General features: G+C 53.5%; 1 protein-coding gene across 5 annotated transcripts in view; it reads left to right on the top strand.

Moving 5' to 3' along the window:
• Positions 1-13,465, top strand: part of TCOF1 (treacle ribosome biogenesis factor 1) — a 38,248-nt gene that overhangs the window by 20,602 nt on the left and 4,181 nt on the right. For 3 of the 5 annotated variants that reach the window (XM_054694262.1, XM_037508940.2, XM_054694263.1), the window contains 8 exons: positions 6-212; positions 2,429-2,542; positions 6,757-6,943; positions 7,994-8,130; positions 10,593-10,706; positions 11,001-11,241; positions 11,702-11,784; positions 12,127-12,307. In XM_054694262.1, the coding sequence (XP_054550237.1) occupies positions 6-212; positions 2,429-2,542; positions 6,757-6,943; positions 7,994-8,130; positions 10,593-10,706; positions 11,001-11,241; positions 11,702-11,784; positions 12,127-12,307 (1,264 nt within the window). The remainder of the gene's footprint in view (positions 1-5; positions 213-2,428; positions 2,543-6,756; positions 6,944-7,993; positions 8,131-10,592; positions 10,707-11,000; positions 11,242-11,701; positions 11,785-12,126; positions 12,308-13,465) is intronic. The other 2 variants (XM_037508941.2, XM_037508942.2) reach the window with 2 other exon arrangements.

Here is a 13,465-nt window from a genome sequence, read left to right as displayed (position 1 = left end):
TCCAGGCAAAGCCCTCAGGGAATACCCCGCAAGTCAGAATTGCCTCAGCCCCTGCCAAAGGGTCCCCTAGAAAAGAGGCTGGCCCAGCACCTCCTCAGAAGACAGGACCTGCAGCTGCCCAGACTGGGAAACAAGAGAAAGACTCAGAGAGCAGCAGCGAGGAGTCATCAGACAGCGAAGGGGAGACACCAGCTGCTGTACCCCCAGCCCAGGTGAGGACTAGTGAGGAAGAAGCTACAGACCTGGGCTCCCAGTCACTGCCACCCACTTATCAGTCAGAATATGGTTTCGGGGCCAGGTGGAAAAGAAAGACCACATTAAGGATTAATTCAAGAACCCTGCCCCCAGCTTCTATCCCTGAGGGGGCACCAGGCTGAAGTAGAACAGAATCTACATGGTGACCAATACAAGACAACACCATCTACATGTCTCCTAAGGTTTTACCTAAGAGCACTGTAAGAAGCTGCCAAACCAAGTCCTCCCTGAGGACGTATCATAAGGCACTTACCACCGAGGCCTCCCCAGGACAAATGGACATACCAACCCCATGCGGGACTAGTTCAGCCATTCCCACCAGGCCAGATGAGACCAAGAATGCAAAGACACTGTAGAAACAGTTTCTTGAAGAGCTGTGAGCTGTGGTACAGGTCCCACAAGCCCCTGGAGCACTAGAGGGAGTCAGTCCCTCACCCAGGCCTGGGATCCTCACAGTGTGCCCCCCTCCCCCCATGGCAAGCTCAGCATGGGGAGTGGGGAGAGAGAAGGAATGAGGAGCCCACTTTCAGCTGGATGATTGTCTCTGCTCGCAGAAGGCAGTAGAGGTGTCTATGTCCTGCAGGGGTCTAGGTACAGACTCTAGTTCTTGCAGGCCCAGACTTGTAATGGAAGTGATTCACACACCGGGGTAAATACACTGACATTGAGCCTTGGTGTCAGGAGAGCAAACTGGAGCATCCCTGCCCCATATAGAGAGAGAGCCCCTGTTGGTTCTAGCCAGTGTGGCCTAGTGACCCATTACCTCATATTGCCACATCTTCCATGTCCTAAGGAAGCTGGAAGTCTTTCCCAGGCTAAGCTCCAACCTGCTTAGGTTTCTGTTTTCCTCATGTGTAAAACAGACACCAATGTATCTATTAAATACTTCGTACACTAACCTCTGCCTTTGCTGTATCAGGCCAACTCTGTCTTGTTGAGAGAGATGAAGGGTTAAAGATAACCCTGCCCTCACAGAGCTTATACTATATGGGGTGAGATGAGGTGACTGGACTGTGCAGTTCAAGAGGGGAGATCAAGGAGCTGAGCTTGAAGGAAGACCAGTCTCACCAGTCATTTCTGGTTGCTTATTCCTAGTGACATTTATGGAGGCCTAAATGCTAGACTGGGGCTCGAGGCCTAGCCATGCCTTGGACTGTGCGACTCTTTTGTTGTATAAGTTTTGAATGGGTAGCGTGTGTCGGTCACCATGTCCTCATCTGCAGGAGAAAACCCAGTCTGCAAGGGTTTAGACTGTAAGAGGCTGGATTATCTCATAGTTCATGAAGTCTCAGGGGAAGGGTATAGCAAGAGGGTTCCTTCAGCTCAGCATCATTAGGGACCCCATGTTCTTCCTGCCTCATTGTCACAGCAGAGCTGTGGCAGCTCCTAAAGAAATTCCCACTGCCAATTCCCCTGCCCTGGTCTCCTTGTCCAAACCTAAGGCTTCCTTCCACCTTCCCCCAACGCCACTCAATCATGAGGACGCACAGTTCCCGTGATTGACTGGGAGAAGAGACCACTTTCCCCACATCCTGGGGGGGGGGGGGGGCCAAAACAGAGTTGGTCCTATTAGCAAGGAAGACTATAATGTACATTTTAGTTGACCCATTTAAAAATTGGGAAATAACACCACTTAGGATCTAGTTTCAACCTTCTTTGGAGAAGTTGGGTGCTCCGGCAACCTGGGTCCCTTTCTTTGGGCTGGGCTGAGCAGTGACAGGTGGGACTCTCAAGCCAGTGAGACGCAAGGTGCTGCCCCCCCCCCCCACCTCAGCCCTGGCTTCCCCCAAGCTGCTGCTCACTGCTCTCTTCTGACCCCTGATTGTAGTTCCCACCTGGCCAGCCTACCTACTTGTTTATGGCCGGTGTGGCAGGAGCGGCTGGCAGTTCCCACTTTTAGCTGGGAATCTTACTGCCGGGTGTGAGATGTCCTGGGCCATTGCACCCTCCATCAGAAGCCTGGCTGACAGCACTCAACAGCAGGGTTTTGTGGTGTCTGACTCCTACATCTCTTTCAAGTTCAGAGTCAGCTCTGGCAGGAAGCAGCTCTCCTGTGGACATATAGGAGGCCTTCCCTGGAGAGCCAGCATGTGTGGGGTCATTCCTACCAGCCATGACTTCCCCAGTCCTGGTCCCTCTCATCTGATGCCCCTCCACGTGCTTGTCCCCTCAGAAGGAGAAAAACTCTAAGACTTCAAGAAGCAAGACTCTGGCTTCTGCACCTCCAGAGAAGAACAACACAGAGGGATCCTCCGAAAGCAGTGACGAGGAGCTTCCGGCGAGCCAGGTGGGTGGTTCCTCTTCTCTCTGAGGACCCTGTAGACACACAGCAGGGCCAGTGGGCCTGGGGCACAAAGGCAGATCTTTCCTGTGTAAACAGCACTTCCCAGTTTCCAGAGCGCGTTCTGCATATTTGGACACGTTCATCCTCACCTACTGTGAGGATGGCGCCAGAGCTCGATAGTGTAGGGTCAGCGCTGGGCTCTTTCACTCATGGCTCTGCAACACAGCCCTTCCCTATGCCGAGGCCTGGATATGTCTGTGGAGCAGGCAGGGTGGTGGTCCTCCCACCATGCACGCACACCAGAGCTGCAGCAGCATCTAAAGAGCTAAGAAATTCCCACTACCAGCTCCCCTGCTCTGGTCTCCTTGTGCAAACCTAAGGCACCCTTCCACCTTGCCCTCCAGCAGCCTGGCCGGAGTGCTGCCATTGTGGGAGGGCAAGTAGCATTGCCCCTTCAGTGCTAGGGATCAAGCCCTGTGGTTTGAAGGGATCTCCCCAAATTCCCATGACCTATAAGGAGCAGAAGGGGCAGGTGCCAGCCTCTGACTCCCTCTAGGTCTCTCCTTCAATTGGGCATCAGGAGCCTTTTTGCAGGGCTGGTCAGAATCCCCCGGGCCTGACCCAAGGCCCTCACTCCAGCACCTGTGGCACATCACGGCACTGCTTACCTGCCCTGGTCATCTCCCCAGACTGCTGCCCTAAGACCAGGGCCTATTACAGCTGTCTTAATTCCAGGGCCAGTAAGTTACCCATATGGTGCAGCAGAACTCTCCTGTCTTGCCCACTGCTCCCCTCAGCAGTGTATTTCAGTAGACCTGCCTGTTCTGTTCCCCACTCTGTCTCTGATGAATCCTCTCACTCCCCACTCCCCTGGCCTAGACCCCAGTTCTTATATGCATAAATAAATAAATCTTTAAAAAGGAAAGAAAAAAATGCTTCCAGGAGCTTGGTGCCGGAGGACCCAGGGCAGTGCCATCTGCCAGAAATGCCTGGGCTTCACAAGGATGCCTGGATACAAAACTGCAACTTAACCCGTTGCACCATCAGGGGTGCAGGGAAGCCCTCTCATTCAATTCATTGTGACACTGGGTCCTGTGGCTAGAAGAGCGGTGTGGAGTCACTTCAGCCATCTCCCCCTACATGTCACACTGGTGTTGATCTGCTCTCAGTGGGTCAGATGCTGTGTGCCCACTCCAGCAATGAGTGTGCCTGCTGGTCCCTTCTCAATAACACAAGTCTGAAGAAGTGAGGAACAGCTCCATTTGATATTAGGGGTCCCTTTCTTTGGTTGTGGGGGGGTCCTAAGCATTCTGTTTAATCCCTGTAACATCCCCTTGAGGGCAGCTCATTTATTCCCATTTTGAGGAGGGAGTGAGGCCTGTATCACAACACTGCCAGCACTGGACTGACCTGGGGTTTGAGCCCACGCCACCTCTGCTCTGACTTGACCCCTTCTTAAAGGAAAGCGGCCTTGCCATGGCTCTCTGGAGACTTTAGGAGACTGCATTCTTCACTGTGCAGGAGCTAAACAGCTGGGAGGGAGGGGGCGCTTCCCCCTTCTCTGCGGGGGCGGACTAACACAATTAAAATGAACATCATGCTTAAACTGAACCATATAATTGGTACGTTAGTCCCCAAGATTCTGGATCCCTATTAAAAAAGAAAGAGGAAAAAAGTCAGCAGTTTATGCTTTCCCTGGGAGGATTCAGGGAAGACGCACAGCCTGGGGAAGCTGCAGCCTCCTCCTAACGGGGGGTTTAGCTCCTAATCCCCAGCCCACTAATTATGATTATTATCATTATGCATTTATCAGGCTCTTCTCTATTGACAAGTTTCGCTATGTTTTTATTGTTAACCCCTCAGTCGGGGAAGGGACGGATGCCAGGGTCATGGCAGAACTGGGAGGCAGAGTGGATACTGACTCTGTTCCCAGGCCCCCTTACTGTGCCTCAGTCTCCCCACCTAAGAGATATTTCAGGGCAATGGTTTGTGGCTTAGCCCTGTTTGCTGGCCCTGGCTAGGCACCAAATTAAAAAGACTTGGGCTCCACCCTCCAAGAGAGAAAAGAAGACCTATAAGAAGCTAAATGGAGCATTAAATCAAGAGGCCTGGCATGCTTAGCCATGGAAGGCGCTCCCAGAAGGCTCTCCCAGCTAGTGCATGCAGGACCAACTTCTAGTCCTGGCTCTGGCACCAATTTGCTGGGTATTCCGGGATGGGCCTGGCCTGGGGTCCATTCACCAGCCCCAGGCAGTCCTGAGGAGGTGCTTAGAGCCACCCTGCATTCCTGGAGGGCCTCACTGCCCAGTACCTCCTGGGAACTCAGCCAAGGTTCAGTCATAATCGTTCCGCCATGTCAGCTATTGATGGGTCTTCTCTAACCAATCCCAGAAGGAGGCCCTTGTCACCCTGCATGTACTCTGCCTCGTGACCTTGTGCAGTGGCAACAGCCGCCCCAATGAGTGAGCCCAAGCTGGGATAATTAAGGGCCTGTTCAACAGGTGGGAAAAGGCTTCCAAAGCTCAGGGGTTCAGCCACAGTGGCAGACAGCGTTCAGAAGCAAGTGTCCCCACGCCCTTAGATGGTTTGGCCCACCTTTGCACACTCCACGCCCGGGGCACAGCCAGGGTTCCTTGTGCTCTGCCCTCCACAGCCAGGCTCCTGCACCCCCACAGCCCAGAGGCCGGTGGGCCAGCGTGGGCTGGTGGAATGAGGAGGTGGCGCCTTTTGCTGCTGAGCTGCTTTTAACATCCCAGACGCTATTGTTTGCCTCAGTGGGTTCGTTGCTTCTCTCTGTCCCCGACAATCTGTTCCTCTGTCTTCTCACATATATATAGATCCCCCCCCTCCCTCAACTGTAAGCTTTCTCCCACTTTGCATCCTTCTCTGTTTCATCACGTGGGAAGGAACGCTCTGGAAGTGGCAGATCAGAGCGGCCGCGGGGGAGGCTGTTTGGCAGGGGTAGGAAGGGCAGAGCTTCAGCCTCAGGGCCCCCTTTCTTTTGCTTTTCCCTGTGTTCTCATAGACCCTGGGGGCCAGGCTGGAGTAGGGCTCAGGAGGTAGGCAGGGTGCTGTGCTGGGAAAGACCCGGGTACCAGACAGTGACCTCAGTCAGCTCCCCACTACTGCCCTATGTCTGCTCATACTAGCCAGAAAGGGAGCAGAACTTGGTCAGGATCTGACCTTGGGAATAGGAACTAGACCCAGCATTCTCTGGCTTGTGGCCACACTGCGCTCAGGTACCCTTCGGTGCCTCAGCCTGTTCTGGTGCTGGGGCTGTATTCCCAGCATGACCGGGTCCAGGAAGTACCAGGGGGCACTGCTGCTGCTCTTGTCTTTCTTGCAATGTCTTATTGAGAGTCTCCCAGATGAATCACATAAAGAACCCCTGCTGGGCAATGACAGACTCGTGACCCTTGCATCCAAGCCCTCCACTGAGTTCCCCGACATTCCTGGCCACTTAGAAGCCTGACTTACATGTCTCATCTCCACCAGATCTTGCTTTGCAATTCTGAATGATAAGAGCTTTTCTTTTTAAAAAAGCACAACCACAACATATATCACACCTAAAACAGGAACCTTCCTAGTCAGTGTGCCGATTCTGTGATTATCTCATTAATGGTCATTTTTGTATTTGGTATGTTCACATAAGGGCCACACCCTTCCCAGGATCATTAGTGCCTTGCATCTTTGCCATACACTTTGTTATACTGGTCGATGGATCTGAGTGTCTGTGTCCTGGGTTCCATCTTAGAAGGTGGCACCAAGATCTGGGGGTAGGGCACCTGGATAGTGAACCCCTCTCCAGGCGACCTCTCTAGCACCACACTCACCAGTCATCTGTCTCTGAAGTTGGCCAGAGGCAGGAGGCTGAGTTACACTCTCTCAGGCTGTGTGACCTCAGGCCACAATCTTCCCCTCTCTGGATGTGTGGGTTTTCCCATCTGTACCATGAGGATCATACCACTGTCTTCAGGGATTTGGGGTGGGGGGAGGGTCAGAAGGGCTCCTGTGAGCTGTGAAGTGCTGTGCACGTTCTTAGAGGCCATGGGCTGGGGGTGAGCTGAGAGCGCCCTGAGCAGCTGGAATGGCCTCTGGCTATCTGACTATCCTGAACTCTGGACCCTTTGCCTTAAAAGCCCTACCCCAGCCTGTCTCCCCTCCCCTGGCCAAACCTTTAATCACTGGGGGGGTATGTTTTGTTTTTGTTTTTCAAGGTGATTAAACCCCCTCTGATTTTTGTCGACCCTAATCGTAGTCCAGCTGGCCCGGCGGCTACCTCTACGCAAGCCCAGGCTGCGAGCACCCCGAGGAAGGCCCGGGCCTCAGAGAATACAGCCAGGAGCTCCTCCTCAGAGAGCGAGGATGAGGACGTGATCCCCGCCACGCAGCTCTCCACTCCCGGTGAGCGTGGGCCCTGAGGCAGGACCGACTCCCCCTTGGCAACTGCCAGATTGCCAGGCTTGGATTGAGGGGACTACCAGCCACCCCCTCTCCATGGAGTTCCAGGTGGGAGAGGTTGCTGGCCATGTCACACAGCAAGCTGTGGTCAGAAGGGCTCAGGGCCCGCATTTGTTCATCCCTGTGGGGAGCTGGCTCAGCTCTTGTCCCAGGGCAACATTCGCCGGGGTTTCTTTTGCTGCATGAGATTTTACAATCTAGGAAAGAGCTTTGTAATAACTACCTTAATTTGGGGAGTGCTGAAGTTCTGGGCTCCTGTTTCTGTAGGCATAGAAAGGGGGTTAGGTCATCCCTAAACTGATCCTGTAGGGAAGGGTCCATCTATCAACAGGAGAAGAGGACCAGATCTGGAATTTCTTTGATGTATGAGAATATGTGATTCTACCAGTGACAACAGAAAAAAAAATACGGCTAATAGTACCACTATTGTGACTGTAAGACTCTTCATTAGGATGTTAATAATGCTTGATCTTGGTAGACTAATCAAGAAATTTAGATTAGCACAAAAGAAAAAATACCACCTGTAATCTCATTGCCATAATTTAATGTTATGGAAACCTAAGATACTACCTGTGTGTTTTGAATGAGACCATGCTGTCCATGTACTTGGTGATCTTTGACCTGTGTGTTTACGGCATGGTTCCTGCTGGCCACCAGGAATCCTTTGGGTGGACACCCCTTGGCTTCCTTAGGCTGGTGCATGTTGGAGGAACCTGGGGTTTTGTTGGAGGCGGGGTCTTGGCTGTTAGGCCTGCTGCATTGAACATGGTGTAAATGAGCCTCTTGTGGTCCATTGCTCAGGAGTAACTGTCTGGCCAGCTTGGGCAGGGGAATATCATGGAGGCCTTTGGGCTGGGGGGGCAAGGTGGAAGTCTGGACTGCCACAGCCCCTCTGGTCTCTGTAACATGGAAGCAGTGGCTGCTTGGCTCAGACAGGACACTGAAGAAATAACTGCAGAGGCCCTGACGTGCCCCCATCTCACTCCATTTTAGCTGTTAGAACCAATGTGGTGACGGTGCCCACAGCCCACCCAAGGAACGTCCTCGGAGCCGGAGTTGGCGGGGCCAGCAGCAGTAAGGCATCTGGTCAAGCCTTGGAAGGCAAGAAGCTGGAGACACCATCTGCTCAGGTACCTGGCGTACCAGTAGGGCTGTGTAGGCCAGCCGGTGTGAGGGTCTCTCTGGCTGACCCCTGCTGATGAGAACTGTGGGTTGGAAGTCATTCCTCTCAGCCACTCCCCAGAGGTAGCTGCCCCTCCTCCAGAGCTGATCGTGGCCTCTGGGCACAGCTCTGGTGCTGGGCTCCCAACTTTCGAGTTGTCAGAAGTCACCTAGGAACCTGGCTTCTCCAAATCCCTGGTCAACTTTCAACTGTATTGGGCTTTTGTTTAGGTTTTTGGTTCTCTCCCAATTTTGAAATGCCACACACCCAAATTGCCCCCTTGTGGCATTCACAGTAGCGACTGCAGTCTTAGCCTATCTTGCCATTTTTCTTTTTTTTTTTTTAAGCTTTTTTTTTTTTTTTTTTTTTTTTTAAGATTTATTTATTTATTTATACAAGCACTGGGTACAGTCAGAAGCGCAGGAGGGTGAGAGAATTCACCAGAGCCAGAGGGGAGAGCAGAGCAGGCAGACTGACAAAGTACACTGCTGAAGGGAGCAGCAGGCATGGCAGGAGAAGTCTGCGCGCCATGTGGCACCCTTGGCCAGCAACCGGGGATTGAACTGGCACTGCAGAGGCTACGGGGAGCTTCACAACCCAGCACTCAACTGCTGCGCCTCCAGGGAGGCCCTATCCTGCTGTTTTCTGTGCACTTTCATTTTGGTCCTTGGCTAAATCTAAAAGCTGGTCAGATAGTTACTGACTCATTGTTCAGAAGATGAAACAAGAGCATATCAGCTCTATTAAGCTCAATAAGAGGACCAAGACTTGTCCAGGAGGAGGCAGGGCCAGAACCCAAGTCCCCTCATCCCCCACCATGGCTCCTTGGACCATAGCAGTTTGTGTCGTGCCCATGGCTCCCACCCCTTCAATCTGAGGGAGCAGGAGAGACCTGGAGCCTGCCTGGAGTTGGGTCCCCCCCAGCACAGTGGGGCTGATCACCAGCTACAACCCAGCAAGAGCTTGCTGGGAACGCGGGTGCCAAGGGCAGCTAGACTGGTCTCCGTGGCCATTCGGCCAGCAGACAGCACTGAGCCTCTGTGCCAGGCATGGAAGGTACAGGGAGGGCCCCTGCCCTTGTGAAGTTCCTGAGCAAGTGAGGAGGCAGCCATTACACAAGGAAACCAAAACTACACAAAGTACTAGAAGGGCAGCATGTGTGTCAGGGGAACGTGCCCACACCAGCAAGCTTCAGACTAGAGGCACAAGCCCAGGCAGCAACCTGTGCTTCTCACCAGATGGCTGTAAACCAAGATTCCCAAGACCCTCCTCATTGGGTTTAATTAGTTTGGTAGAGCAGCTGACAGAATACAGAGAAACGTTTTACTTACTGGATTACTGCTTAATTATAAAAGGGGATGCTAGAGGAGACACGGGAACAGCCAGATGGGAGGCTCGTAACAGGCGAGGCTGGGGGGCAGGGCTTTCATGAACCCCCTCTCCTAGTACATGTTCACCAACCCAGAGGCTCTCAGAAAAGCCCCTCCTTTGGGGTTTTTACAGATGCTTCACTAGACATGACTGGTGACCTCGCTGGACATTGGCACTTGATTCAGCCTTCAGCCCCTCCTCCCTCCCCAGATGCTATGGGCAGAGCAGGAAGTTCCAACCCTCCAATCCCATGGTTGGTTCCTCTGGGAACTAGTCCCCATCCTTAGGTACTTCCCGAAGGCACCTCATTCCCATAGCAAGAGGTTCCTTATCACTCACAACACCTAAAAATTCCCAGAGTTTTAGGATCACTGTACCAGAAACAGGACAAAGACCAAATATATATTTCTTATATAAATCACAGCATCACAAGTACTCACCAACTGGTGGGTGCTTTGAAGGAAACCATATAAACTAGAGAATAAAAAGGTGACCTGCTTTAGAAAGGACTAGTGGAACTGGCCTCTGGAGGCAGCTTTGAAGCAGGAGAAGCAGGGGGCTAGAGCAGGGACCCTCCATGAAAGTGTTTGGGGTTCGGGGGGCTGGAAGAAGCAGCCAGGGGCCGGGATAAGGGGCCAGTGGGGGGGGAAGGGAGCAGGTGGTTTTCATGGAATCTAAGCCCAGTTCTTTGAGTTCTCTCTCCCCCGCTGCTGGTGTGGGAAGCGGGAGCGATACCAGGGAGACTTGAGGTTGTTGCGGCTCCCCAGGCTAGAGACTTGTCCCCGGAGTCAGCACAGACTGAGTGGTGGGGCTTCCTTCCTGAACCTGGGAGCTGTGTTGGGCCCTCTGGGAACCATGTGATTAGCTCATAAACCCAAAGCCTGGCATTTTCTACCCAAATGGCGGCTCCGGCCCTTTGGTCACTCACCATTCCAGCCCCGAGGCTTCTTTTGTAGATACAGGTCCCTTTCTTCTCCAGCCAGACAGGCTGTGGCCAGGGCATGGCACCGGGGTATCCCAAGAGCCCAGCATCTCAGGGCTGCCTTTGACTGTCCACAGGTGACAAAGAGGAACCCAGCCAACCTCCCGCTGACCCAGGCTGCCCTGAAGGTCCTTGCCCAGAAAGCCAGTGAGACCCAGCTTTCAGCTTCCACGACCCCATCTTCAAATGGGGTGAGGAGGGAGCCAAAGGAGCCAGGCCTCACCCCGGAGGGAATTATGGTCAGAGAGCACAGAGGGTAGGGAGGGCCCAGGTAAGGCCAAGCTGGGTGTCACACTACCTGCCCATGACCTCGGCTCATGGACTTACCTCCCCAGCCTCGGTGACCCCATCTAAGAGTCCTGGGAAGGTTAAGCAGGTCACGTGTGTGATGCACCTGACAAGTGCCTGTGTGACTCAGGTGTTCAGTAAGCAGATCTTATCTCCCCTAATTTTTCCTTCTACTCTTTCTCCTTTTGCCCAATTAGATGAACAGTGCTGTGGGTGTGCACCCTGTGACCAGTCCCCAGAGAACGCCTGTGCAGGACCGAAGCACCAGCAAGCTCAGGAAGCCTGAGATTCCTGCAGTCCAGAAGGCCACGGCTGCTCCTTCAGGACACGCCAAAGGCAAGGCTTCTGGGACCTCAGAAGACAGTGAGGACAGCAGCTCTTCAGGGAGTGAGGCGAATGCTGAGGCAGGGCAGGCACCCCCTTTGACCCAGAGGCTAGGTGAGTGTCCCACAGGAAAAGTCTGGGTGGGCCTGGAGGTGGGAAGAGATGGCCCAGTGGCACCAGCCTCCCTCTGTATCTCCACTTGTTTTGCAACTTGGCCTAGTTATCCCATGCTTGGCCTCATTCTCCCCACTATCACCACCCCACAAGGAAGTCTGTCCAGATGACATCAGAGACCTGACTCTGATGTATGACCACTCCCAGCTTCCTGGTATCAGACTTCCATAACTGTCCCCCAGAATCCCAGGGCTGTGCCCCCCACTGCATGGGAAAGCAGGTATATGTTCGTGGGACCTTGGGGACTGTAACAAATTTTGGTGTTTGTGAGTCTCGCCTGCAATGCTGTGAATAGTGGTCGGGGGAAGATCAGGAAGCAGGTGATGCCTTGGGCGGGAGAACAGGGTGAGGAGCATGTGGAGGAACTGGGCCCTAGCAGGACCCCTGTGCTTCTCCGTAGGCCCAGCCCCCTCCAGGAAGGAGACCTTGGTGGAGGAAACCTCATCAGAGTCCAGTGATGATGAGGTGGTGGAACCTTCCCAGGTAACTGCAGGGTAGCAGCTGGCAACTCGGGGCTTGGGCCGGGACCAGGCTCTCACCCACCTCCCACGTCCAAGTTACCCTCTGTATATGGAGGGTGCTTATAACTCACTGTTTGTATTCAGAGTAAGAAATGCCCTCTTTAAATGGGCCTATCTAAACTGTGTATGAATAAAACAGCACAGGAGGTACACATCCAGAGCTGGTTGCCCACTTTGGGCCTCTGTGCCCCCTGCTCCACGCTGAAGTTCTGACCCCCTCTTGGGTCCCTGGACAGCGCTCAATGGACCATGTGCTTGGGCTGGGTAGGACCACATCCCCCCCTCTTCACAAGGGCTTCTTCAGTCTCTCCTCTCAGGTTCTGTGACCCCTGGACAGACTCCGGCCAATTCCCAGGCTTCAAAGGCCACTTCCAGGCCCAATTCCAACCCCTCGGTTTCCTCTACTCCAACCACTAGAGATGCCCCTGATGGCAAGTGGAGATTGGAGCCCCAACAAGCAGCAAGCACCATATCCCCTAAAACAGGTAAGTCAGGGTCCACAGCAAGGACACAGCCAGACAGGACACAAAAGGGCAAGTCAGTGACCCAGAGATACTAGGCCTCTTTTCCTCCCACAGAAATAGTCCTGTGAATCTACTCCTGTCTGCCACAAGGCCTCCTCAGAGGTGGCTGGGGACCTCTCACCAGGTGGCTTTGTCTGGCTTTTGGTTGGGTGACCACTTTCCTAAAGGAAATGCATTTTGGTTTGTATAGTAGGCCTTGGCTCTCTAGCTTTCCCTGCAGCTTTTCTTCCCAGCAAATGCGATTATGGTGGGGCAGGATAGCACAGAAAAAGGGTGGGGGCCAAGTTGAGAATCTTCATATCTTATAAAAGACCCAGCGATGGTCTGATTTGCTCTAAAACCTGATGAACTCTGGCCTCTGTGTCTCAGCCATGCTCACAGTGGTTGAGGCAGTGGATGTTGAGGGGTGGCACGTGGAGATGGTGGCCATGAGTTTTTGAAAGGTTGACTTGGTGTGCTCAGATCACTGCCTGGGGCCACAGGCACCCCTACTCTGCTGGTGCTAGCTCAGCTATCAGACAGGCACCCCAGGAAAGCTCTAGGGCTTCCCAGCCTTGATGTTCTAGGGTATTTGCAGGCAAGAAGCTGAGAGGTGAGCTTTGGGGAGAGAGGTTGCCAGGGCAGACTGTGCCCTCCTTGGTTTTCCTCTCCAGCCAACCTCTGACCTTGCCAGGAATCCCAGAGGACTAGACTGGGCTTCTCCCTGTCCTAGGACACCTCGCCCCTCCCCCCCGCCGCCATGTGCCCTGCCTGTCTGCCTTAGCCACTTCCCACTGCAGGGAGCAGCCCCAACTTATGAGGTAGAGCAGGGTCTGGTATGACGCTCGGTTCCTGTGAGCCCAGGGTAGAGTTGGGCCCTTTCTGCCCAAGTCTCTGGGGCAGGTCAGGGTGGCATGGACACATGCTGACAACCCATACTCCCCATCCTCGGCTTCAGTTGCTACCTGCTGGTGCCAGTCAGTAAGACATCTTTGCCCACTTTGCTCCTAGTATGCTCTGTGAGAGGCAGGTCCCCGGGGAGATGTCTAAGAGGGACATCTCTTAGAATGGAGGGAATTTTTATACATGTAGTCAGCACACAGTAATCAAAGGAGCACAGACAGAGGTGGGGAATATTTT

This window comes from Talpa occidentalis, unplaced genomic scaffold, assembly GCF_014898055.3.
Source record: "Talpa occidentalis isolate TD23 unplaced genomic scaffold, MPIMG_talOcc4v2.1 talOcc4.13, whole genome shotgun sequence".
Classification (NCBI taxonomy): Eukaryota; Metazoa; Chordata; class Mammalia; order Eulipotyphla; family Talpidae; genus Talpa; species Talpa occidentalis.
Note: the sequence above shows the minus strand (reverse complement) of the source record. Positions and strands in the feature narration are given on the sequence as shown.